At 41.2% G+C, this 27,657-nt stretch overlaps 2 protein-coding genes across 2 annotated transcripts; one reads left to right on the top strand and one right to left on the bottom strand.

The window, feature by feature from the left end:
* Positions 1-1,167: 1,167 nt before the first annotated feature.
* LOC118421418 (glomulin-like) lies at positions 1,168-15,933 on the bottom strand. The gene is made up of 19 exons (XM_035828691.1): positions 15,770-15,933; positions 15,381-15,518; positions 14,528-14,647; positions 14,040-14,139; positions 13,448-13,710; positions 12,948-12,994; positions 12,157-12,313; positions 10,328-10,587; positions 9,793-9,877; positions 8,879-8,968; positions 8,206-8,247; positions 7,888-7,961; positions 7,362-7,449; positions 6,329-6,438; positions 5,245-5,308; positions 4,623-4,752; positions 3,687-3,763; positions 3,133-3,212; positions 1,168-1,404 (listed from the first exon to the last, which is right to left on the bottom strand). The coding sequence occupies exons 1-19, from the start codon at positions 15,803-15,805 to the stop codon at positions 1,179-1,181; spliced, it is 2,187 nt and encodes a 728-aa protein (XP_035684584.1). The 5' UTR covers positions 15,806-15,933; the 3' UTR covers positions 1,168-1,178.
* Positions 15,934-19,377: 3,444 nt separating this feature from the next.
* LOC118421169 (cytochrome P450 2U1-like) lies at positions 19,378-27,385 on the top strand. The gene is made up of 7 exons (XM_035828330.1): positions 19,378-19,956; positions 22,669-22,811; positions 23,389-23,599; positions 24,036-24,319; positions 25,008-25,196; positions 25,692-25,827; positions 26,493-27,385. The coding sequence occupies exons 1-7, from the start codon at positions 19,566-19,568 to the stop codon at positions 26,669-26,671; spliced, it is 1,533 nt and encodes a 510-aa protein (XP_035684223.1). The 5' UTR covers positions 19,378-19,565; the 3' UTR covers positions 26,672-27,385.
* Positions 27,386-27,657: the final 272 nt, after the last annotated feature.

The raw sequence follows: 27,657 nt of genomic DNA, 5'->3' as shown, positions 1-27,657 counted from the left end.
ATTGATAGTAAAGTTAGTACAATTGTACAATGCATGCTTCCAGATAACTACATAGAAGACTTTGAAGTAAAGTAGAAATTTCAAAGGGAAGGAATACCTCCACGACAGTGCTTTGAGAAGTAGAGGAGGACTTATACTATACAATGTAAGTAGAGGAGGACTAATCCTAGCCTGGATACCATCCTCCTTGCTGGCCATAACCACTGTGGTAAGCCAGCAAAAAGATTGAGCTAGTGGATACTACAGAGGATGGTACCCAGGCTAGACTAAATACTTGACAGACCAAAGACCTTGGTCTGGCCATATGCCTGTATAGTTACAGAACAGTTAGTGAATAGTATGAAATAGAAAATCAGCGATATATGTGTAGTTTAAAAATACAGGTTGTAATCTGCACTACATGTGCAATGGCTCATTCTTGTCCAACCGGTAGTCTTAACTACCTGCCTTCCTTTATCCCTTGTCACACTGTTGACAAGGTTAAGCCATATTTGTTGATCTCTAAATGGTTGCTACACCTAAAAATTGCTAGACTCGAGAAGACTCGAGAGTATTTCTTACCAGAAAATCTCTACCTCATCACATTGGACGGTACTCAGGGACCTGTGTACATCGGCCCATCTTTAAACATTGTGCGATGCTTGGGATAATGCAGGGTACATTATTGCCAAAAATGTCATTTAGAGCTGGTAGACTGTTGGAGAATCAATTTTCCTGCTGTAAAACAGCGGCAAAAACACTTTTTGTGAAAAATCTATCTTAGAACATATTCTACAATTACTTCTTTCTTGCTACTAAATCTTACTAGAAAGAATGGACCACATGCATGAGTCCAAATACAAATGTATATCATTAGTTCAGTAAGTATTGCTATCATTTCTTTTTATTTCTTACAACCTGAGACAGTAAACTCCTTATAACAATACAAACAAGGGCATCTAGATGGAAGAAATATCTTCTTTTTTTTTGTAAATTTTCAATACTTAAGTTATACTACCACATTACAGAAAAGGCAAAAACAAGTCTTTGATCTTAAAAGTAAACATTCATTCTAGTTTGTCTCCCTATGACTATTGACTTTTATCAATACTATGTGTAGAAACAGATCTCTTTACAGATATAATGTACCAAAAGGTTTTGACTGCAACTTACTCTTTTTTTTTAACTTATGGTTCCTCTTAGAAATATTTTAAATCATCATCAGGCGGACCAAGTTCGATGTCGAACTGTTTGAGTTCCTCGCCAGGTTTGGGTGGCGTGAAGCCGTCGGGCATCTTGGTCTTCTCTCCGCAGCACGGACACGTCATGTACACCGCGTTGGGGTCGTCCTCCGCCGCGTGGAGGTCCGAACACTTCCAGTCCGTTTCGCGCTTGTAGATCTTTCCCTGGGGCTTCTCACCGGTCCTGCAGGGAGAACAGACAGACATTTGGTTTGCCTAGTATTTAGTCATGCATGGCTATCTTACTATATACCACTCTGAGCTTTATCACATAAGACATTGAAAAAATAATGATACCGAGTAACATGGATTCTGATGGCTATTTGTTTCTGTAGGCCTACATTTTGGTCAATCATACATTATACTGTAAATGCAGAAATGTTCGCGGTAGATTTATGTTCGCGGTTTTCGCGGTGACCACTTCACCGTGAACTTAAAACCACCGCGAACATTTTTCTATAATGGTATTAGACTGCAGTCTATGGTTTTACCGCGAACTTAGAACCACCGCGAAAAGTCATTTTTCTCGCTACCGCGAAATTAAATCTCTGCGAACTTAAACGCATTTACAGTAGTCCAACATGCTGATTCAAATTCTAGTTTCTAGAAAGGAAGATGTTTAAGTCTAAGCTATTCCTTCAAAAGTACACCCATGTCCAGTATCAGGGTGAAATGCACGAAGTTGTCCTAAGTTAAGTTAGATGTCTGAAGTTGTCCAAAGTTGTACGAACTTGTCCGAAGTTATGACGTCATCTAAACTTTGGACAGTCAGCCGGGTGGTGTACGGAGTTGTCCGAAGTTGTCCGAAGTTATGACGTCACGCTAACCATGACGTCATCCTAACTTATCTTTATAAATAGATAGGGGAGATGTTTTCAGGTACTTGTATTTAGAAGTGACGTAAAAAAGGGAAATATAATATTAAGAGTGAACTTAAATTATTTTGTGTGCATTGTTAAAACGAACGTTAAGAGGAGAAATAAAAGACAAAAAGACTTGAAATAAATGAATTTTTCTACAATGCATGAACATTGATTTTGTGCTGATTAATGTGCATCTATATTTTATTTGTTTATATGCGTGAGTGGTGTGTATCTTATTTACACATATATAAGTTTTTACTATGTATTAATTAACTTAGGACAACTTCGCACACTTTTTGACCTACCCTGCCCACTGTCCAAAGTTAGATGACGTCACGTAACTTTGCACAACTTAGGACAACTTCGCACACTTGTTGACCTACCCTGCCCACTGTCCAAATCTAGATGACGTCACGTAACTTTGCACAACTTAGGACAACTTTGCACACTTGTTGACCTACCCTGCCCACTGTCCGAAGTTAGATGACGTCACGTAACTTTGCACAACTTAGGACAACTTCGCACACATGCCACCCTACCCTGCCTACTGTACGAAGTTAGATTACGTCATCCAATAAATGTTTTGACGTCATCTGTGACTCCCGATATAGCCTCAAAGCCAGTGGGAAACGGTTGTAACTTAGTACAACTTCGTACAACTTCGTACACCCTAACTTCGTGCACTTCACCCTGATACTGGACATAGCTCCAAAAGTATTCCTTTATTGTAAAACCCTTCCAGGGTTCGAAGTTTTTAAAATAAAAGCATGCATGATATACACATGCAGACATATACATACAGATTACAGATCAAAAGAAACATACACAATCATAACACAAAATGTACAGATGAAAAATCTATAAACAAAGTGTTGAAGCTATTTCTACAGAGTAAAAGCTAAATACTGTCAACAATTAAGACTATATCCCTTAACCTTGTCCCTACTGCCTAACCCTGTAACAAAGGAAAAAGTGGTGTCAAATGGCTACTTTAGTAGAGGGTTAAATAAATACATGCATGGCTGACAGTGTTCTAAGTGACCACAAACCTGTAAGTCTCTGTGACCTCTGTGATTCTCCCCAGAAGACTCTCAATCACACTAAACATCTGCATGGAACTCTCCAACACCTGAAATGGTATTCACAAACCATGAAAGCATCAACATGCAATATCACCATATACTCTCTTCTAGTCCTTCACTAAATTCTTTTATGTTTGCATGTCTTCAGGCTATGTTTGTACAACACCTCAGAAATTACACTATATGACAGTGTAAAGATGGCACCTCAACTTTGGCCAAATCACCAGAAGTCACTGAATTTCTTAATCTCCAGAGAATCAAGCATACTTTTTTTTCAGTTCAGTTCATCAGTTCATCCATCTGGTGACACTATGAAGTTTTTCCATACGACTCGACTTTTTTTAATCTACCATAATACGTAACATCGGACAGGGCTCAATAACCTGTGAGCATTATCTAATCTCTAAAATTTGCACAGTGACCGTAAGGACACCAACCATATTCCGGCCAAAAATGTTCTATCTATATTTCTATGTTCTTGCTGTGTGAGACTGGCTTCAAAAGTGTGTTGTTCCCCTCACCATGATTTGTTGTTCATACGGCATGTCTGGCATCTTGTCTCCTGCCACCTCAATGCTGACCTGTACTTCTGGTTTTTCTGTCCAAAAAAAAAACACACAAAAAAGAAGAGTGATCAATAAACAAACAACAAATTTGATTTACAATTGTCATGATCAGTGGTACTTCAAGTGTCAGTCTTTGTATTTTTCAGGAAGACTTTTAAGCAATATCATGGCAGATTGATACTAGTAATTATGTTTTTCATACATGTAGTTTGGTAAAGGTAAACTTAATATTTAATTTATCAAGGTCCCATATAGCCTTTGAGGCTGTAGGAACAGTGGGTTGTTATTATCACCGTGTCTATGGCATGGTATTGGGGGGTGAAGCCAGGCTTTTAGCCAGGCATGCGTCAACGCGTCATCTGGACGCCCTTTTCTTAGAATAACAAGAAATTTGATGCCCCTGGACGCCCTATACTGGAGAGAAAATCCTCTGACAAGCATGAAATTCTGATTGACCAGGGATGCTACCAGGTCATCTGTGGTCACAGTCTTCTACTGTGACATCTGTAACAGTATATTTGCCTCTTTGTACACCTTAGAATGCACTGTTTTAACTTAAAATCATCAAAAACTCTGCACCATGGAAGGTGGATGCCCCCAGACCCCCCTACAATAGTCACTTACCGCGACTCACCAATAAGTTTGGACTCCCTATTATAAAATCCTAGCTAAAAGCCTGGGTGAAGCCAAACCTTCTCCTTCCACTTTGTCTTTCCCAAGGACACAACATTTAGCCAAAAATGCCAGGAATGGAAACTGTGAAATGAACCACTAGCATAGCCACTCAGTCATTTGATGCCACAATTTTCCAAGCGTAGCTTTTTCTGAATTAGATTTAAGACTGGGATATTGACAATGGTGTTGCAGACGTAATCAAAGGCATGTACTCACTAGCATTCTTGTGCTTGAGTCTGGTTTTCTTGAGCTCCTCCTGGAAGTGAGACTTGGACAGGTTGACTCCAGTCCTGAGCTGTCTGAGGAAACCCTTCTCCACTTCAGGCCAGTCTGTCCACACACCTGTCTGGGGAAAACAATACAACAAACCTGTCAATCACAATTAGCAGCTCAACCAATATGGTAGCTACCAACTCAACCAATTGTAGCTCGGCAATTAGCAGCTCAACCAATGGTAGCTTGGCAATCAGCAGCTCAACCAATGGTAGCTTGGCAATCAGCAGCTCAACCAATGGTAGCTTGGCAATCAGCAGCTCAACCAATGGTAGCTTGGCAATTAGCAGATCAACCAATAATGAGGTGACAAATCAGGGGTTCCACCAATGACACAGTGACTGCATTTTTATATCTTTCTTTTGCTTTAGTACTATATTTTTATGGAGGTAGACGGGGCTATGGAATCAGCAGACAGATTCTGAATGTCAATCCATTACCAATCAAAGATTTTTCAAATAGACAAATGTAATATACAGTGTACATGTACATTGAATTTGTACTCGGGCAGAGACATTGTGGAATTTTTGCACATGTACGCATGGAAAACAGTGTACATCCTTACCTGGTTTTGATCTGGCTTGTCCCTTATCACAAGGTACCGCAGTAGATTCAGGGCTGGCATGATCCTGTTGATGGAAGCAAATAAGACTTTAGTAATAGTGAAACAACCAGGGGGGCGAGTAGAACAGAAATAAACAACATCCCGACTCCCGGGATTCGAACCCGCGCCGAACCCGGGCAGCCGGATCACAAATCACGACTCCTATCGCTGTTGCCACAAAAGCACTAGTGCCCTTGGGCAAGGACGATAGGCAGTACTTGAACACCACTGTTACAATAGTACTAATACCAAGAAAGTTTTGATACACATGTAGCAGCACATTCATGTACTGAAAATTTGTTTTCAGGGGGACTTACTACGGTAGTACCAGGAGAAAGGTGTTTTTTTGCAGTGTTTTACGGTTACAGTGGAAACTATTCTGCAGTATGGCAGTAAAATATTGCAAAGGCATATTTCCTGTATTATCAATAATATTATTTGCAATCCAGTGGTCAATACTGCAAACATTTGAAGATTACCAGTATACTGGGTCCGGACAAGACCAACATGATAGAACAACACACCCAAGAAGAAAAACCTTGAAAGGTTTTTCTTATAATTATTGGTTATCAAGTGAAACTTAAAAGCTAGTTCTACCTGTTCTCATATAATACAAGACACTGTGAACCAGGGCTCTAGCCAGCGTCCGTTTTTCCGTCAATTGACGGAAATTTGCTGCGTGTGACGGAAAAATTTTAAAACCAATCCGTCAACCTTGACGGCAAAAAAATTTATAAAAGCTCCTTGGTGGAAGCTACAGGCAGCTTGGGGATGCCGTCCACGGCCGTAAAAGCCACACACTGTTTGTTTTGCTATTGTTATGATTGTTGACAATGTGTGTCGGTGCCCTTTCGCATACGATAATCTCATTAAAACCCGTTTTTCAAGGTCTCAGCTCAGTCTCTCGAACACCAGGAATAGTGTTTTCGCGACAATGGGAATTGGCTGACGGAAAAAAAATTCGAGCTGGCTAGAGCCCTGCTGTGAACATAACAGAAATGAGAATCTAGGATTATATAGTAGACAGAATGGACGGAATCCTGACCAATCCCTGTTGTCCAGCAGGTCCGTAGTGGCCCCATCAGGGAGGTGCAGTATCTTCCTCAGCAGCTCGCTCAGTTTGTTCCCTGTGAACCACTCGCTGGGCGGATCATCCTACAGGCAGACAACAACAGACTTCTACTACAAGAATGTTATAACACAGTGTGACTGTCAAAGAGGCCGTTCACATAAGGGCCCTGTCACCTATGCCTCGACGGTGTGGGGTCCGCACACCAAAAAAGGCATGGACAAACTCGAAGGAGTCCAAAGAAGGGTAGCCAGATTTGTCCTAGGTAGATACCACAACACTTCTAGCGTAAGCCAAATGTTATCAGTACTCGGTTGGCACTCCCTCGATCAATGCAGGAAGACTGCAAGGGTAGGCGCTCTGTATAAAATCTACCATGGCCTCATGCATTGTCCTGTTATTAAAAACAAACTTGTCCATCTCCCCACACGTCTACGACGTCCTCACTCACAGCAGTTCTGTCTTGTGGCTACTAGAACAAAATACAGAGAGGGGGAGTTCCTTCCAAGAGCAGTGAAAGAATGGAACAGTCTGCCAGTCAGTGTTGCAGAGGCACCCACACTAGACACCTTCGTGTCTCATGCCTCCTGCTTACCCTAACACTGTATGACACTACTCGGCGGGTCCCACGGACTTTGACCTGGTACGGACTTTGGACTACGATTACGGATTTATAGAGTATTGCACAGGGCTTTTCTTAGTGTCAGCCTGCACCGGCTAATGCGCCCATCGAAAAGTGCCGCAATAATCTACGACAAAGATTGAGGGCACTCAAGATGATGAAGATGAAGAACCGAGACCAGGGCTGCCACTGACTATCCCCCATCTACAACACACTTGTCCAGTCATGTGACCTGAGAGAGAGCGACCTCCAACCCTCAGGTCACATGACTCTTCAGAGCTGAAGAAACCATGGCGGATGCCTGGCGAAAGCTTCTCACAGCAAACTTCCAGCAATAAGTGGCACAAAGTTAAATGTAAAATCAATACAATATTGAAGAGCATGAACCTTAAGACAGGCGTCTATCTGGTCCTTAACCTTGCCGACAATCAGACCCATGACCCCTGCATGACCTCCAGTCTTCTCCATCAGACCCCTGGGGAAAAAACAACCATAACAACCAAAATTAATCTTTGCGTCATTTGGAAATGATATGCAATGTCCATTTTAGTTAACCATAACATTATGAATGTATTTTAGTAGCTAACTATTCAGTGTTGCAGTCAGAAAGTGATCTGGAACCAGTTTAACTCAATGAAGAGCTATTTTTCAACTGGAATTGATAGTAAAGACAGACACTATGTACAGTATTTACAGTATTTTTCAACAAGCACAGTGAACAGTTTAATCAAAGTTAATGTCCCATTCAAAGCACCGTGACCCTTCCCAATGAATGTTGAGTTAGCGACACAGCCGTAATTAAACTCATAGCTTCTAGTTTCAGAGCAAGGGAATGCTAACCACTGCACTTAATACTCTACCGGGAGGGGTAGGACTAGACATTTGTAATGATGACCAGGTACACAATACTGACCTCAGCAACATGTACCGTCCTCTCCAGTCAAACTTGTCTACATAAGCTGTCAACAGGTCATGGGCTAACTTTCTCTGGAATAAAAACATTTTTGAGGTTGTTTAAGTGCATTTTCAAAAATCACAACATACTCTTTCCATGCAACAACAATCAGAGAGCTCAAAATTCAGATTAAAGACAGCATTGCTGACTATGTCTGAATACAATAATAAAACTTTATAAATCAGTTTACCAAATGTCTAACTAATAACAGCAAACAAGGGTATAATTTACTTTTGAAGATGAAAGTCCAGAAAATCAGGTAAAGATCATACTCACCAGAGATTTAGTAGGGCATTGCACCATGACATGTATCAAGGACTGGAAAATAAGAGGGGAAAATCTTGTTTTCTTATCAACAAAAAGACAACAGTGATAACCTTTAGAATGCTACCCCCTCCCCAACTCTCTTAACATGTACTGGTTTAACTTGGTTTAAGTGCTTTAGATACATTTGTTTTTCTGTGACTTTTAGAATACATTTGAATTTGAATATGAATATGAAACATGGATTGCAGACACATAAAGCATACATTCATTTTACAGTACCTTTCCTTCTTGTATTAATCCAACATTTTTTAACATTGTCAATCTTTGTAAATATTGAAGAGCCCTGTCTGAACACAATACAAAGTTTAAGCCAAAACATATTAGATAGACACTTAAACATTAGATAAAGTACAGGAGACTAAAAAATTCAGTATTTGTATCTGTATCTATACAGCCGGTATAACTGCCGTTCAGCGTAACACACCAGCTTTGCAGGCACGCGGCGCGACAGCAGCTGGTTATATTACACCGAACGACCCGTCACACCTAGCTTTTGCACATCTATCTGCAAGCGTTCTTTAAAACCATCCAGAGAAGATGCCCCTACTGTACTTGGTGATAACAAATTCCACTCTACGATAGTTCTGGGAAAATACTAATTAATTCTGCACAGAAAACCCACCTCAGGCAACACTGCAAATGGTTGGAGCTCCAGAATCTCATAGCTGAGACAAAATGGTTCCAGGTTACCCAGTAGTGTCTTGGTTAACTCCTGAAACATGGGGTACAAATATATGTAGATGTGATGTCATAGCTGTGTCTGCCACCATCTTGGTGTCCCTATTTGCATGTCAGAATTTTAGGACATTCTGATACTTCTATAAATAACCATTATGAAATGCTTAATATTGTCTATAAGTCAAAGAAGAGAATACCAGAAGAATGCTTCTCTATCAAATACAAACATACTGATTTACGCTACAATTCAGTGATATGCAAATAGGTACACCAACATGACAGTCAGCACCTGCGCATGCCTGCCTTATTGATAGAGGAGTTAAACCACCTCACAGAACACCTTTAAGTTTCATTCCTTTTGTTCATAATGTAAACCAAACTACAAGGCAGGGGTCTAGCCAGCGTCCGTTTTTCCGTCAATTGATGGAAATTTGCTGCGTCTGACGGAAAAATTTTAAAACAAATCCGTCAACCTTGACGGACAAAAATCCTTGGTGGAAGCTACAGGCGGCTTGGGGACGCCGTCCACGGCCGTAAAAGCCAGACACTGTTTGTTTTGCTATTGTTATGATTGTTGTCAATGTGTGTCGGCGCGCTTTTGCATACGATAATCTCATTAAAACCCGTTTTTCAAGGTCTCAGTTCAGTCCTTCTAATTAATTTTCGCGGTTTTCGCGACGATTGTAATTGGCTGACGGAAAAAAAATTCGAGCTGGCTAAAGCCCTGTTACAAGGACAAAAACATGGAATGGATGGCCAGACGGACAGATGGATGATTTACAGAAAGATGGAAGGATAGAAGGATGGATGAATAGAAGAAATGACAGGAGGACTGAAGGAAGGAATGAGTTTACTTACCAACCCCTTATGGATGACAGGTCTGTGTGGTTTCTTCAGTACTTCACAGATGAGGACAATATGGATGGCTCCTAGAAACTCATGGCTGGAGTACATTTTATACAACCATAAGTACAACATGATACTGTAGATTAAACAATAAACCAATAAAGGCACAATCCAGCAAACATGTATCAACATGTATTTTAAACAATACATTTTTCCTAACAGGCCGATAGTCAATGGTGAAAGATAGTTGAGCTGTAAAATTATGTCAATATTACATATTGATATGCTAATAATCTCACCTCTAGTGCCACATACATGTATGTAAACTAAATGATTGATGAGTACTTCAGATTCAAATCATAAAAATGTGGTTTGGCCAAAAAATCTGGTACCTCCACCACTGGAAAAAAACTGTGAATACCATATGCAAGATACCAGTTTTTCTGCCAACCAGGCGTTGTTTTCCGCCAACCCAAATGAAGCAACTACCGTTAAGTGAACACTTAGTGATTACTGACTTTTACTTTACAGATCCACACTTACTAACCTTAGTACAGCAGGCATCTTGTCTATGAATATGTTCTCCACTAACAGTAGATAGCTAAAGCAGCACAGCCCTAGTAGTGAAGCCTCCTCTTTTCCATCATCTTCTTCTTCTGTCTTCTCCTCTTCATCCTCTCCATCTTGTTGTTGTTGTTTGTCTGCAGATTTTGTTTTCCTCTTGACACGCATGTCGGGAGGCCCACAGTAGTGGTCGCACAGGTCCAGTAGTCGGGAGAAGCTTGGGTCTAGCACTTGTAAGTATGACTGAAATCGTGAAAACACATACATTTTGAATAAGTATTAGGCTTAAGGAGCAAACTGATGCACATGGCAGAAGAAATGCGGATCCTGCAAAAAGAACTACTGTAAATGCATTTAAGTTCACAGGGATTTAATTTTGCAGTAGCGGGAAAAAGAACTTTGCGCTGTGGTTTTAAGTTTGCAGTAGCAACATGCACTGTAGTCTCTTACTGTTATGGAATAATGTTCGCGGTGGATTTAAATTTGCGGTGAAGCGGTCACCGCGAAAACAGCGAACATTAATCCACCGCGAAAGTTTCTGCATTTTACAGTATGCAAAAGACCTGTGTCAGCTTACAGATGTGCCCTATGTTGCAGAGACTGTCATTCTCGTATAGGACTATTTAGCCACAGTCAACACTGTGGGGCTGCTATTGATTAAGACTTTCTCTCTCTCTCTCTCTCTGACCGGTTTAGCGTCCGTTCTTCCCTGTAGCAGGGGTTGGACGTGTCGCCAAGACGTTTTGGTTTAACTGCTGCTCTCCATCCATCATCTTCGCATGGGGCAGCAAATCAAACACAGAACACGACTTGGCAAGGATTTGAAGCGGGGGTTTTTACGGTTGAATGCCCTTTCTAACACTAACTCTGCTCACAGCCACCAGAGTCCGGCTGGGTTTCTTTGAGTTTTCCTTCTCTTGCGTCGGTCGGTGTTTCAGGTCACTTGGATGAGTAAATCCTCCTCGGAAAACCGTCTGGTGAAGAGTCTGTTTGGTTGTTTATCCTTTGTGGCATGTTTCCAGCGCGGGAAAAAAGGTAAAACGGTCAGCAACTACTAACAGAATGACTGAAGTAGGCCAGAACCCTCCGTACTTGCGCTAGGGTGGGAGGGGGGCAACATGTGAGATTTTGAACTGTGGAAATTTTGTCCAAACTTCCAAAACAAACTCAAAATGGTAACTTTACCATGGACAATATTGACTGAAGGAGGCCATATTAATACAAGCTTAAAAAATGGTACTTATTGCTTTCTCTGCTTAATGCTCAGAACTTGAGAGAAAGAATATCAGAGTTGAACACACGGCACACACTACCACTGGACTACATCCCTATTGTGGTGGCCTGTGTGGCCCAAGGGCCATAGAAATGGAGATGGGCACCAACCTAAACACCAAACGTTGTCTGAAGGATTTCTAAACAAACTGTGGTTGCACATATTATCAAATGAGTAATACAATTCTTATATATGAATTCTTATGACCTGAAAATCTACTCCAGACTTTAACCATATGGTTAGGGGGGATACACACTAATAAGTCACATTTGGGACTGCATTCTTCTCACTCTTCTCTTCTCACCACCTAGCAGTGGGAATTTGTAAGTCAGTGTTGCCTGAGGAAAGTACATGTAGCAGAATGGCCACCGAAACGTATCAACATCAGTTTGGTTGTGCAACAAAGGACTGTACCTATCATCCATTTTCAATACCGTTTGAAATTATAAGTTCAGTTTTAATACATGTTTTGATGAACAGAATACACATTCAATCATACACAACTGCTCCAAAATCAACATCACAGGACTGCCACTGACCATACAGGTCGCAGCACAGAGTCTGCATCTGTTCTGCTGGACCTCCTGAGTATTGTCTTCTGTCCCTTCCATCTCCTGAGTCTTGTTTTCATCTTCCTTCACTGGAAGTTCCTCCAAGTTCAGGTAGACTAGAGGATACTTGAACAGTCTTGTCAGGCTGGAGAAATGGCAATAGTTAGATAGTCTTATTAGATGTGTTATAGTCTGCGTTGTGACTATAGTTAGCCCTAGGAAAAAAAGGTTGCAATGTGTTTCCTGTTTCAGTCTGGAAAACAGTAGGGTCGGTAGGTATGGGTTATCTTTTTTTTCTTGTAAATTTTTTTAGGTTGGCCCAAACTCTAGTGAGGTGTATTACAATGCAGGTAAACAAAGTGAACTAATTTAAAAATGCATGAGGATACTAAGTGTCTTTCAATGTCAAACTTGAACGTTGTGCATAATAGATACATTTATCCTTCATTAGATAGGACTTTAATGATAATAGGAAGCAGGCTGAATAAAACTGGAAGCTATGTGACTCTACAGCCCACCCTAAAGTGGGTCAGCAGTTTTTTTTCTTTAGGGTAGATAGGGAAACAGGAACCACAGCATTTTTTCCTAGGCCTTAATTCTTTCCTCAATACATCAATTAGATTGATTCTGACTGTCTGTAGCAACAATCAGTTCAACCAATGATAGCGCATGGCAATTAGAGGTTCAACCAATGAGAAAGTGGCTGTATTGGTGTAGTGGTTTCCACTATGAAACAGGGATCAAGAATTCTAGATGTGGTATAAGCACAGTGTACTTACAACTTGACAAGTTCCTTTCTAAGTATCTCCAAGTCTTTCAGTTCATCCTGTAAAAGAGAAAAAACATTGTGAACAGTTTGAAGCAGCTACAAATCTGGAATTCGTATAAAATGAAAAAAAGCAAGCCATTTTGTTACCCTGAAATTACAAAGACAGTTGACTTAAAAACAACTGTCATGTACCAGTAAAAAAATGAGAACTCTATATCTCACAACAACAGTATTCAATAGACCAATTCTGACTGTCCATCACAATTAGCAGTTCAACCAATTATAGGATGCCAATTAGTAGTTTGACCAATGAGAGAGTGGCTCAATGTTTGTTGAATCTTTTTGTTTCTATTTTGCATTTCAACATTTTCACACCTTAGGTGGATAGAGTAACTGGGTTGGTCTTTTCCTCATGAAATACTAGTGTGAGCGAAAGAAACAATGTACCAGAAATAGTGTAATTGTATGCATGAAATTGTTGAAATAAGATAGGATTTCATGATTTCCTACCTTATTCATAGCTGCCTCTACGTTGGGGTCTTTCTTTGCCATCTGTACAAATGGTTGGACAAACTCCATCAGTGCCTCAGTAGTGTCCAGTAGTCTCCCCACATGTTTGTCCTGAGTGTCCACACCGAACTGTCTCCAGGACTCATCCTCTGGGTCCTGGGGCTTCTTCTTGGAGGGGAGGGGGACCTCGGTCAGGTGGGAGTGGAGGGTGGTCAGCGTCAGACCGATGCAGTGGGCTCTCTTTCCACTCAGTCTCTGGAGAACTAGTATGGGAAATGGTAAGGGGAAGCATTACTCTGACTGCTTGAAAGGAATTTGTTTTGATGTTCGATGATAAAAAGGGTGGAAAGACTTTCACACACTTTTTGACAATGTGAAAATCTGATTGCGTTAAAACAATTGCAAATGTAGAAGTTTTACTGATATATGAACATAATACAATTACAAGATATTTTATGCCTATATAAAAGCACATGCATACGCACACCGATACCTACTCACAGTCATACGCAAGCAAAAACACATTGTGCCCACAATATACTTGTACACTGTCAGCCCATTGTACAGCGTATCAGACTTATTAATTACTCACCTCTTTGTAATGGAGGCAGAAGTGACTTAAAGACGTTGTCATCTTCCAGTCCTTCCAACTTCTCCAGAATCCCCAGTACAAACTCCTTAGGCTTGCACACCTGAGACAAGGGAGGGGGACAGGGTATCAAATTAAGAAACTTTCACTGACTTTGGCTGTCAGAGACAGTTACTAGTACTATACAATTGTACAAATGAGAACAATTTGGATATAAACAAATTAAATAGGACAGTACCCAGGCTGGTTTTACTATGTGATACAAGGAATTTGTCATGATTAAACCAATGAATTTGAGGCAAAAAATAACATGTTACAAAAATTAAATTGACCAATTATGTTTCACAAATAATTCACTGACAACGCATAATGTTGAATTAAAGCGTACCAGCTACGATTAATGGGGGATTTGGAATAGCTCGCTCTCCCTCACAGAAAAGACATGCACACCGTTATCCTCACCCTGGAAAACCAGGGTACCTCACCCTCACCTCAGCTAACACCCCCAGCACACCCCTGCAGTGCTGTTGAACCGTGTCTGCTGCTTTCCCAGCTGTTAGGAAGGGTGTGACCACAGGCAGGAGGTCCCATCCTACCTCACGGATAAAACCCTGCAAACGGAAGTTCTTCATAGTTTAACACTGAAAAATAAAGCTATCTACACTACATGTACGCTTTTGAATGGCTAAATGCTGCTTTGCTGCATCCAATTCCATGGATCTGTGAGCCCGAGTTCGATGCCAGGGTCGGCGCAGCTCGGACATGTTGTAAGGCATTGCATTCGTCTTTCGGGGGGGACAAAAAATGGAGGGTCCAATGTTGGAGGAGGTGACATGAGCATGTTTAATACAGCCTCATTACTAAGATTGGGTACCTACTGGCTGCAATAATACACCAAGGATAAATCAAGGACAAAGGTAAGAAATATCAATATATATAAATGTAACCATAATGTAAATGCTATAATTTAGTATAAAGAATACATTTACAAAATTTATATCCATTTAATATAACATGACATTATCTTTTGCAATTACAAAAAAAGTGTTACAAAGTCTGGAGTAAATATTTATATTACAGTCATCCCAGGTATTAAGTGATGTTGAACCTAAAATTTTTAGTAAAAATCTATCATTCCGATGGCAACATAAAAGGCCACAAGTATATTACAATATTGGCAATATCAATGTGGGAATTATATTTGAAACATCCCAACTGAAAAAAAGGCTCATCCTTGTGAAATCATAATTATTTTACTTATAGAAAACCTCAACACGGACGTATAATCATATCAAACACTGGACAGCGTTCCCAGTCCTGCCCACTATCTCAGTATCTGCTTACCTCATTTGCTTTGTTGGAAACTTCTCGAAGCAACATTTCCGAGTCGTCTTCTCCGTTCTCCAGACATTTCTGAGCAGACACGAGGAAGACATCCTTGTCCTCTGGTTCAAGGTCGTCATCTTGGAGGGATCTGTCCTTCTTTTGATGAGAAAGAAATGATAAATTGTGGTAAAACATGAAATTTTGTAGATGCAGCTGTTATGTTCCGTCATCGAAGCAAAAATAGCAGACGATTTTTGGTCGGCACATGTGACACGTTTAACAGGAAAATGAGGCACTAAATAAGCAAACTTTACAGTCTGGGTTTACCAAGAAACACAAAAGAGAGTTCCTTACATGCTGTTACTGAAAATATTTGATTAAACAGCAGAAAAACGCAAATTTCTTACATATTTTTGGAGCACGGTCTTCAAATCGGCCGCCATCTTGGATCTGGTCTTTCTAATCTCGATCCCAGGGCGCTTTGGTACAACACAGCGTGTGCACGGAGGATCCTGGGTACGAGAAGGGGCCTTACTTTCACTTTTCACCTTTGACCTCTCTGACGTCAAATATTCTGCACCTGTCGCGGTAGCAACTCCTTTACTATAGTATTCACATTTCACGACTTCCCAAAATATTTCATATCAGTCATCATTCCTTTCACGAAGTTTTGCTGAAGCCATTTTACTTAAAGCTGTCCGACGAATGATTCTCATCACATAAGTTTTAATTACTAGTATATGTATATGAATATGGATATTCAGATACAATTCAATCTCTGCAACTGGATAGAAAACGGATATTTACTTCCGGACGTTTCGACTGACATCCATCACTCTTCTTCAGCGTCACTACGTCTTTTATCCAGTTGTAGAGATTGAATTGTATCTGAATATTGTTTACCTGGATGTCTAACCTTCATAAACGTAGTATATCACTATATGGATGGCATCAATTTTCGTCCTGTTCAATCTTACAAAGGTGGAAACCTTACAAAGTAGCTACAAAACGATAAAACAAATTAATGCCGAAAATTGAAACGGATGCTAATGTCATAGAATTTCGAAGGCCAACATTTGATTCCTATGAAAGAAAAAAGACGTAAATACTAAAAGTACAAAAATGAAGAATCTATTAGTCGGTGTACCATTCGCTGTGTGTTTAGTGATTTGTTAAACATACCGGACCACTTAAATGTCATGATCATGATAAATGCAACTTTGCTACCACATTTTTTTTTACCCACGCGCGCATCAGTTTTGGGGTTCCCATTGTATGTCATCCATATAATCAAATCAACATGCCCTAAAGGTTACGCATTACACAACATTGGGAGTAAACGGTGGTGTAACACATTTCATTTTGTATTGAAGCAAGGAAACATCTGGGATGTTCCTGAAAAAAAAATTTCATTTATTTATTTTTTTAATTTTTTAAAAATTTAGATCTATTTCAAATGGACGTAGCGGTACACCTGATGATGATGATGTCACACCGGTACCTGCAGAGTGCAGTATCAGCAGATGTACTAGGGGACGCTGTTACGTGTTATAGGTTAGACTTAGGTTAGAATTTAACACACTTCAAGCAAGCATTATATAGTTTAAATAAGGATTGGGTGGGTACCGGTACAGAACCGGGTTTTCTTAATTGATTATATTACCAGGTATTCACACGTTTTAGGGCTTTAACCGGTCGAAGAAAAGGACAAGGGCGAATCGAAGTAGAGTCTATAGTCACTTCTACCTCGTTTTACAGTAAACCGTACAGAGGCAGTTAGCCTTGTAGCATTTTAAAACGCCATGATGGGGAGTCGAATACTCCACAAAACAGGTTTCTTTGCAGCGAAATGAGCCATTCTTTTAAGTATCGTCCATTCACAAGTTTTCACAGACAATCTGAGGTTCAGGTCCGGACCTGGACCTGGACCGAACCTGGACCTGAATTTTCTGTACCGGTACCCACCCTAATATATAATTACTCAAATGGATCCTGGTGTTAAAATCAATATTTCCTATTGGTTGCACATTTTTCACATATAACACTTGCCGATGAAGATATCAAATAAGCAAGAATGATGGCTAACGGGCAGTTTGCAAAACATTTCAGATACAGGTTGGATGTTTATTTCGACGTACGCGTAGTTCACAGAACTAGATCCGATGTGTGTGAGGCATAAGTGTTGACTGAATTGAAAGTGAAGTACGTCCAAAATACGACTACGACGTGCTATCAAATAACAGCGTATTTTCATCAACACCACGACGCAGATAATAAAACTTGGCTAGAATAGCGCTTCAAGGCAAGCGACTACACAGTTGTCAAAACTCATCACCACGTTAAACCACATGAGGTCACACTAGTAGCTTGTCTTGAGACACCTCTTAAGTACCTCATAATTGAATTTAATTTAATTTAATTCCGTAAGTACCTCATAGAAAACCATAGATGACCTTATTGGGGTCTATGCATTCCCTGAAAAGAAAGCTTTTCTAACTATCGTGATCTGTTGGAAGATGTTCCAGTTACTGTCAGGTTCCCCGGAGCGCGCGCGGGGGAGCCCCGGTAACCCGATACTCTGCGTTTGAATGGTTCGAAACTTTGGGGCCAAATTTGACCATTGTGCAAGTTGGCAAAGGTATGTTCTCGTTCAACTCTAGATTCCACGGGTCGATATGGACATACCTTTTCTCACATGCTCACACGGCATACAGGTTAGACTCACTGTATAACAAAGAAAACCCTTGTCCCTTTTATGGTCCGAGGAGCCCGGAGACGGTCCCATGATCAAGTACAGCGAAGTGTGTTCGCGCGTGATGTTCCTGTGTGTGGTCCCCGTTGTTCATTGTTTTCACTTGTCGATATGTACGAAGGACCATTGGGACAAACCTGCTTTAGCGAAGGAGCTGTGTGCTCACAGCGAAAGGGCTCCTTGCTCGGTGAACGAGCAGTGTGCTCACAGCGAATGGGCTGTGAGCTCGGCGAAGTACCCGTGTGCTCGCAGCGAAAGAGCTGTGTGCTCACAGCAAAGGGACTGCATGCTCGGCGAAGGAGCTGGGTGCTCACGGCAGCGAAGGGGCTTTTTGCACATGCCTGCACTAAGTACATGTTAGAGACTGCAGAAACGAAGGCAACTTTAAGACCCCAGACAGACCGCGGAATAGTCATTGCTTTTTCGCAACTATTCGACGTTCAAAGTCGTTGTTAAGACTAGACTTGATTGTTTAGTCCATTTATTTAGTACTGATTTTGTCTGTACGTGTAAAAACGTGTTAGTGAAAAAAATGGTGCTAATCGTAGTTCGTATGAGTTCATGGAGTTACCTCTCTTTTACCGTACCGTTTAAACCTATTACTGGTAAAATAAAGGGATAACACCACCGCTATCCCATTTTTTTTACCAATAGGTAATTCTTGAACCTCTCTCTTTAGCATAATAAAGGGATAACAACCTCGCTATCCCATTCTTTAACCAATAGGTAATTTTTGTAAAAGAATTAGATAAGGGGGGTAATATCCCTTATTATACCAAAGAGAGATTCAAGAATTACCTATTTGTAAAAAAAAATGGGATAGCGGGGGTGGTATCCCTTTAGTATACTTGTTTTGAATACGTTAGGCTATGCGCTATCTAAATTCGTCTTAAAGATTAACGGGCCACATTTAGATAAGTAGCAGATTGCTCTACAAGCCGTATGGCAGCCGATTTCAGACCAGGCTGAAGTTTGCCAACGATTGGGCCAATTGTTTATGCTTAATCGTTGATATAATACTTTCTGTTATTATTTATGTTTATATATACATATATAGGGTGGTAATAGACAATATCTAGCAGTTCTTGATATCCATTTAAGCTTTTAAAGGAAATTAGGAATTTTAGTTCCTTCCAATGAGCGTCTGAATGGGATGCTATGATTTGTCTAATGACGAATAGGCGTCTGGATCGGCAGCTACCAATCGGCGGCCAACTTCAGCCTGGTGTACGCAGTCCCTTTGCTGTGAGCACAAGGCTCGTTCGCCGAGCACACAGCCCATTCGCTGTGAGCACACAGCTCCTTCGCAGGTTTTGTCTCAATGGTCCTCCGTAGACGTTTCAACTTTACGAAAAGAGTCAGTGACACGTAATTAAGTTCACAGGTGCGCCCCTAACCGATCTGTCTAGTCATTGTCCTTAAGTTAATCAACTCCAGTCGTGACTTGTAAAATGGCTGCCGGGGTCTTTCGGTGGATAATTCAGTCCGTTCAGGAGATTTTTCAGATCTCTGGGCTCAATTTACAGTCTTTTCTGGTCTTCTGTACGGCCTTTGTCCTGGCATGTGCACTTTTGAAGCGTTCCCGAAACCTGCCCCCTTACCCGGCAGGGCGCGTTCCCGTTCTCGGGCACCTCCTCGCCTTGGCCCGAGCGCCTCACCTGCAGCTGACGGCGTGGAGGCGGCAGTACGGGGACGTCTTCACCGTCAGGATGGGGATGAAAGACGCGGTGGTTCTGAACGGCTACACTGCCGTCAAGGACGCGCTCGTGGACAGGTCCGAGCTGTTCGCATCCAGGCCGCCAAACTACCTGTTTGATTTGACAGTTGATTTTACCGGAAAAGGTAAAACATTTCATTTCCATTTTTTTAAACATGGCCGTCATGGTTAAGTGTTAGGAGACATCAACCAGTATCTGTATCCATACATTTTCATGTAAGAAAGGTCGGGAGGAAGCATGCCATTCGGTTCTCTGTATACCCGGCGGATAAAAAAAGTCGTGCCGCGGAGGCGTATAGCTACATATACAGTCTTTGTTACGCAATGTACCATTAAATGGGCGCACCCCAGTTTATTTTGGGTTTCAATTGCACACCCTCAAGTATAGCGACCATCTCCTCCGGGGAATTGTCCTGAAGCATAATAACTGTAGATGGGGTGAGAGGATATTCCTTCAGTTTCAAGACCAACTGACTTCCTCTGATCAATTAAGGCATGTGGCACGGTTCAAGTTAGTTGAAAACACTGTAACTTTTTAACGCATTGTCGTATTGTAACACAACTTTGTTAGTACCATGCGGTACATATAAAATGCACATGTTATCTCAATTGCTGCACTGCAATTTAGGGTTAGAAATGATGATTTTGGTTAAAGAATACTGTCACGGTTTCATTGATGTATGGATTCCCCAGCGGGGACACGTATTATCGTATTATAACCTGTATTTTTTACGAGATTAGAGCTTTCTTCCAACGAAAAATATCTGTCCAAGGCTTTTTGGGATTTTGTGACGAAATAAAAATAATTTTGGGGCAAAAACATTAAAATCTAGAGTTCCACGAACACATACCTTTGCCAAATAAACCAGGTTTGTTTATATGTAGAATGATGTCTGTAGACAAAAAAGTGTGCAACTCATTACATTTTATTTAGGTTATTTGATAAAGTCACACAAACTCTTATCAACTAGAGTTCGACGACCTCATACCTCCCTGAAATATTAAGAGCTTTTGTAAATGTTATGCAAATGACACACTAGGGGGCCCTAATTCTAATCATTAGTCTTTGTTGGTAATATAATAAAAGCGTTCCATTGTCAGCCAGTCCCCGTTTTCGCGCCATTTCACACTCCGGGGGGCTTCGAACGCCTTCGGAAGGTACCATTATGCTGCTTTTGCTAGGGTGCGTTTTTCGTTATATTTTCATATTTGCTGAACACTCGACCGTTAACTTATTTATAAGGGGCACAATTAGACTTCCCATAATGAGTTTTCGTGTGCCATACATTTCAAATTCCTGTTCTTTTAAGAATCTTATGCAAATTTGTATGTAAATTGAATGTAACATTGGACTACTCTAATGGCTCACGTTCCCCGGGGTCATCTACGGTCACTGGTTCGTCCGACCCGATTTTGTGACTGTATGACAGTATGGGGTCCGTTTAGCTTTATTTCTATCGTACTATGCCAAACGACAGTTGTCGATATTTATATACACATAATAATGATGTAATAAGTCTCCAAAAACAGGATTGAGTTTTTCAAAAGGACAGTTTTATGGCCAGGATACGAGTGAGAACTCTGGACAGTCGCTGTAGGTGATGGACAAAGTTACTGATCTGTACTGCACTTGCGATGTCAACCCGTCACATGTCTCTTCACAAGGCAGATGAGTTTATTAATCCACATTCCATTGTTCCCACTCATAAACTGGATGAAAACATTGAAAGTTTCCCGTTCTGTCCAATAGCAAAGCCTTGTGTAAGTCACCCTCCAACTTGTCCAAGTCATGAAGTGGGCTGAAAATGAACAGTCCGAATGCCAGACCTAGCCTGGAATCCAGCCGTGTTGTGCTTTGGTCGCTTCCCGAAGGTACGCTTCTTGCCAACACGTCTGGTGTTCGTTACCATTGGAACGATCGGCATTTGCACATTCGCAGAGATTTTATGAGATTTCCGATTGGCTGAATAATGGATGGTTCAAACGCTCGTTTGAACAGGCGTTCCATTATCATCAACATGGCCGCCGCGTCTGACCAATCAAAAATCTCCCATGAAATCGCTGCGAATATGCAAATGCCGATTGTTCCAATGGGAACGAACACCAGACGTATTGGCAGGAAGCGTACCTTGGAGAGCGACCAAAGCACAACACGGCTGGATTCCAGGCTATGCCAGACACATGTTTGATAGAAACTCACATGCCGTAATTGACCCGAGTCTGACCCTTCAACTTCTCTAATTTAGAAACATGAGAGGAAAAATACATCAATTTCATTTTGAAACTGATGGACAAAATTGGGCAATTTCGATTCGCATTGGATAAAATCCATTAACAAGATTTTCCGGCAAACACGACTGATACTGACAGAAAGAGAAACAGTTAAGAGTAATCGAGCCAATTATAAGGAAAATTCTAGTGAAACAGTTTTTTTTTTAATCATCCACGTAGCACGGTATCGTAACTTCGCTTACACAGCACCTCAGAGGTCGATCTAGGTCACAGGACCGCTTTACATTCAAGGCGTAAGGATACCCGGAAATGGGGTGGGACCAAAACACAATTTGCACCCCAAACACACAATTTCCTAGTACGCTTTTCCGTCATGTTAGCGTCATTTCCCAGTAAATAATGAGGAATGTAAACTCAAACATAGACCCCTACCACTTTTTGTCGCGCACTGCAACTAGGGTGTGCAGTATTAATGATTAAAATCGCATGTACATTATCAAATATAGTACATAGCATCTGATTTGACGAAGATAATGTGGTAAAACGTCTATACATGATTGTCAATATATCATATATATATATCAATGGCATCTTTGTTCCTTAAGACATTGCTGCTGCACGTTGGGGCACCCAGTTTAAACAGAGAAAGAAGTTCGCCACCACAGCCTTTAAGAACCTGGGCATGAAGATGGGAAATGGCAGCATTCAGGAGAACATCCGAGAGGAAGCAAGCTATCTAAGAAACAGGGTTAGTTACTTTTGAATAACTACTTCTTGATTGATGTCTACGTAAACCACATACAGTCAAACCTGTCTATAGCGGTCACTCAAGGGACTGGAGAAATATGGCCACTATAGACAAGTGGCCACTGTACAGAAAATGTTGATCAATTGACCATGAGCAAGCTACACATGATTTCAGTTCCCACTAATCTTTCTCACCAAGGAACATTGTCTCGATCGGTAAATTCACCAACAAAGACTTGAACTTTAATGCTAAAGGCATGCATCACTTCTTCTACCGCCAAAATGACCCTGTTAGGAACTCCAAATCCTCGCAAACTACCATTTCAAACTCGGTGCTGTATGTTTGACTGTATGTCCCTTGTTGCCAAAATTCCAGGTTTTTCCAGGATGGTATCAAAACAAACATACGAATGACCGTATAGAAATAGAAAATTCATATACAATTCCTGGAATTCTTGCAATCTGCTTACAATACACGTTATTAACCTCGCTCCCTAAAAGTGTCGCCAAAATTAGTTATGCAAGATCTTACGTTTTTATCTTAAATATGGGCTGAATAGACACGTTATTTACCTTAGATTGCAGAATACGAGGGTGAGCCCTTTGACATCGCCCATGACGTCACCGTGGCGGTTGCAAACATCGTCTGCTCCATGACGTTTGGAAAGCGCTACGACTACGAGGATGAAACGTTCCGCGAGCTCTCTGAAGCAATTTTCACAGTAATTGCCGAAGTTGGAACCGGACAGATCGTCAGCGTCTTCCCTTTGTTGCGGTTTGTTCCTGTGGGTGAGTAGAGTTCTCATTATAATTTTTCCTAACTGTAATTTCTACCGTGCGTACTGCAACGTTCTTCAGGTTCGAATGACCAAATTTACTCGGACGTTTGACCTTGTGGACATGTGACGTCAGCAGTTGATCAGAAGTGCCCGGATGTAGATTCCCATCATAAATTATTTCTGTCCGGTGTCCAGGACTTCGCCTTTGTCTAGAAGATTTTCATTAATGGTTCACTGGACTCTGAAAATATGGTTATAGTAAAGACTGGCGACGTTGGTGAACTTTTCTTTGTTTTGTTGTCTTGTGTTGTGTTGTGTTGTGTTGTGTTGTGTTGTGTTGTAGACAAATAAAAAAATCACATAAAAAACTTTCCTTCTTTTCAAAGTTTGACATTTTGTCAAAAAATAGTACTTTACCAACAATCTATAAATATTGCCACCCACAGTGAACCGAGCTAGCGTCAGTGTATCTCGACAAATCGCCAAGATCCAAAACGTGCTGAAAGAAGAAATGGCCCGCCATCGCGAACACCTGGATCGCGAGAACCCGCGAGACTTCATCGACTTCTGCCTGCTGGAGCTTGAACTGCAGGAAAAGGTGGAGGGTCTGACGGATGAAAACGTCCTGTACATGGCTCAGGACTTCTTCCTCGCCGGTACAGACACAACCACCAACACACTGCTGTGGAGTCTACTCTACATGACTTTGAAACCCGAAGTACAAAACAAGGTACTTTTCAACATCAACAGTTACCTTGCCGGTCTAACAAAGGCTGTTGGAAACCTAGGTTTTAATTCAGGTTTACAGCATTTTCGGTTCAGAAGTTCCTTAACATATTCTACTGACTCGAAACATTATTCTGCGTATTCCTTCTAGAAAGTTGTTAACGATGTTTCAAAGGATATTGCTTGACAGTTTTTTAACAGTAGAAGTTTATTTGCAAGTTCGTGCCGAGGGCTAATTACAAGTACATGGTATATACATACTGACAATGGACAGTTATGAACAATATTCTACTCTAATACTAGTGTTGGCTATTCGCATGGTCTATTTAGCGAATGCCCACAAACGCCCACTCTAGAGAAGTCCGCGCTGCACGAATCTCATTTTTTTTGCTTGGAATATGTCCACGTTGTGCTCCCATGTATTAATCCTGAGTTTCAAGTCAATCCATCGACCCGAAGTGACATAAATCAAAGTTTTCGATTCTCGATGGTCTTTATAGCGAACGCCCAGCAAAATGTCTTTTTAGCGAATGCCCACTATATGCTTGGCTATTTCTAAAGAGGGTGGGTTTGACTTCTTTTTTTGGGAGCAGAGGTAGACGAAAAGCCCCACATTTTTTAGAATTTGTGGGTTCTGCGATTTCAAGAGAAACAAAATGTGAGTTAACACGTGCACAATTCCGCTTTAACAGGTACATGAGGAGCTTGATGCCGTTGTTGGTGCGAGTCTGCCCACCCTGGCCCACCGCTCCCAGCTGCCCTACGTGAATGCTTTTCTGATGGAGGTCATGAGGATCCGTTACGTCGGACCTCTAGGGGTTCCCCACGCTACAACAGCGGCGGTAAAAGTGCAGGAATATGACATCCCTGAAGGAACCCAGGTATTGCCACTCTAGCCTGGTATGCAGCCATATTATAGCTCCCGAGTTTCAGTAGAGACTTGGGAGCTGTAATACGACTGGATACCAACAGGCTATTGCTACTCATGATTAAGATTACAACTGTTCTTTTTGTATCGTTGCAAAAATTCCCACTTTCAGTTACGGCGGCCATTTTGGATTTTTCTGGGGTCATCCGGGGTCATTGCACCAAAACGAGGCTAGCCTGGCACCATGAATTTGTATTATACCATAGTATAGGTAGGCCATCTTCAGTGGTGGTTTTGCCCCTCTGACTTAAAATACTGCTTAATATGTCTGCCGTGTGTAGAAAATATTGTTTTGGATATGTTGAATTCCATTTCGGCAATTTTTATTCAATTTTCACAGTTCTAGGTGGCCACATGATTGAGAGAAAAAGTTCCATGGACATCTCATTAGTATGTTTGTATCGTGTGTGTATGTCTAGTGATATATTTTCTATTTTGTTTGATCCAGATAATACTGAACCTGCACTCCGTCCACATGGACCCCGCCTTCTGGCCTGACCCGGACCGGTTTGACCCCGACAGGTTTCTGGACGCGGAAGGAAACTTCATCAACAAGCCTGAGTCCTTCATACCTTTTTCAGCAGGTAAGTAGAGTTCCACGACTCCATACCTTTGCCAAGCAATATTACATTGTATTAGTACCTATGCAAATGATCTAATTTGCATGCACGGTACGATCACTTCTACAAGGCTTAAATGTCACAGATATAAAATCTTAATCATTTGCAAATTAAGCATTTGCAGCATTTGCGCATTATTGTATACACCAAGCCCAGAATTCTGAAAATTCAATCATCCCTTTTCAACTTATCCTGTTTCAAAACTTGTTTTTGAAACGCTCGAGCAGTTCCAAAGAAAGTTGCTAGAGGGTCCAAGCTTACGTCACTTCCAAACACATTGACAACATCTATCTACCAATCGTGACCATAGCTTGCCCCAAACACCAGATATCAAAACCAAAACTTCAGTTCTTCAGTACATAGGAGAGCCACAAAGGGTCCAAAATTCAATTATTTCTTTAATATGAGAAGACCTAGCCACACACCAAATTTCAGGTATCCGTAGCTTATTTAGCTATGTTGCTAAAGTACATCCATCCATGCCTAGAAATGCTAACAAAAACATGGCTTCTTAACGAGCACCAGGCTTAGAAATGTTATAATAATTGGACTATTTAAAAGCAGTAATGATAACACACGTTCTATTATCTGTGTTTCTTATCTTACCTCTCAGAACTCTTTATATCCAGGTCGACGCGTGTGCCTGGGTGAGCAGCTGGCCAGGATGGAGCTTTTCCTGTTCTTCTCGACCATGCTGCAGTCCTTCACCTTCAAGACGCCAGAGGGCGCTCCTCCTCCAAGCACCGAAGGCGTCCTTGGTTTGACCTTGGCGCCGCATCCGTTCCAGCTCTGTGCGATTCCGCGTTAGTTACCGTAGCCATATATATATTATGTTCCTGGATAGTTTTGGTGTGTGTCCATTCATCTGAGAACATGATATCCTAAACTTGATAATACAACTATTGATGCGGTTTATGTTTCGTATGTGGGTATTCAAGTCTTGACGGAGAATATTAGGATATCAAACCCATAGCGGCGTGTTACTGCATAATGGTAGAACTTCCGGATTTTGTATCTTTAAATGTGAAGAAGCCGAGGTCACCAAATTGGTGAGGTAGATAGCGCATGGACTGAGACAAAAGTCACAGAAGTAATCGGGCCTCCTAGCAGCTTTTTCAGGAAGCGCAGGAGGCGTTTATGTTGGTGAGGCTGAATCGGCGTAAGTCAAGTACTGACGGATTGGCATGATTCTTGGGCTGTATGTGGCTTTATTGAAAATGCACATAATTAGTAATGATGTTTGTTTAAACTTAATTTGCATGGGGGACACGTATATTTCGCCCGTATTAAGCTTGGTTGTGGTGGAACAGTTAGAATTATGCAAATGTGGACATAATTTGCTTAATAATTGGGAAATCTCTACAATTGTTCAATCATGGTAAATGAAGAACATGAGTGAAGATGAACATTTCATGATGTAATTCATGGTAAACTATTAATGATTTAATGTACATCATTAATGAGAAAAGTCATCGAACTTTTGTAAAGCTCATCCCTTGAAACCTTCCATGGAGTAACAAACCTTTCTCTCTCTCTCTCTCTCTCTCTCTCTCTCTCTTTCTCTCTCACCCCCCTCTCTCTCTACCTCTCTCTCATTCACTCCCCCTCTCTCTCCCTCTCTCTCTCCCTCTCTCTCCCTCTCCTCTCTCTACCACTCCCTCTCTCTTTCTCTCTCTTTCTCTCTCAGCCTCTCTCACCCCCCCTCTCTCTCTCTACCTCTCTCTCATTCATTCACTCTCTCTCCCTGTCTCTCTCCCTCTCCTCTCTCTACCACTCTCTCTCTCTCTTTGTCTC

The sequence above is a fragment of the Branchiostoma floridae genome, chromosome 8, assembly GCF_000003815.2.
Source record: "Branchiostoma floridae strain S238N-H82 chromosome 8, Bfl_VNyyK, whole genome shotgun sequence".
NCBI lineage: Eukaryota > Metazoa > Chordata > Leptocardii > Amphioxiformes > Branchiostomatidae > Branchiostoma > Branchiostoma floridae.
Note: the sequence above shows the minus strand (reverse complement) of the source record. Positions and strands in the feature narration are given on the sequence as shown.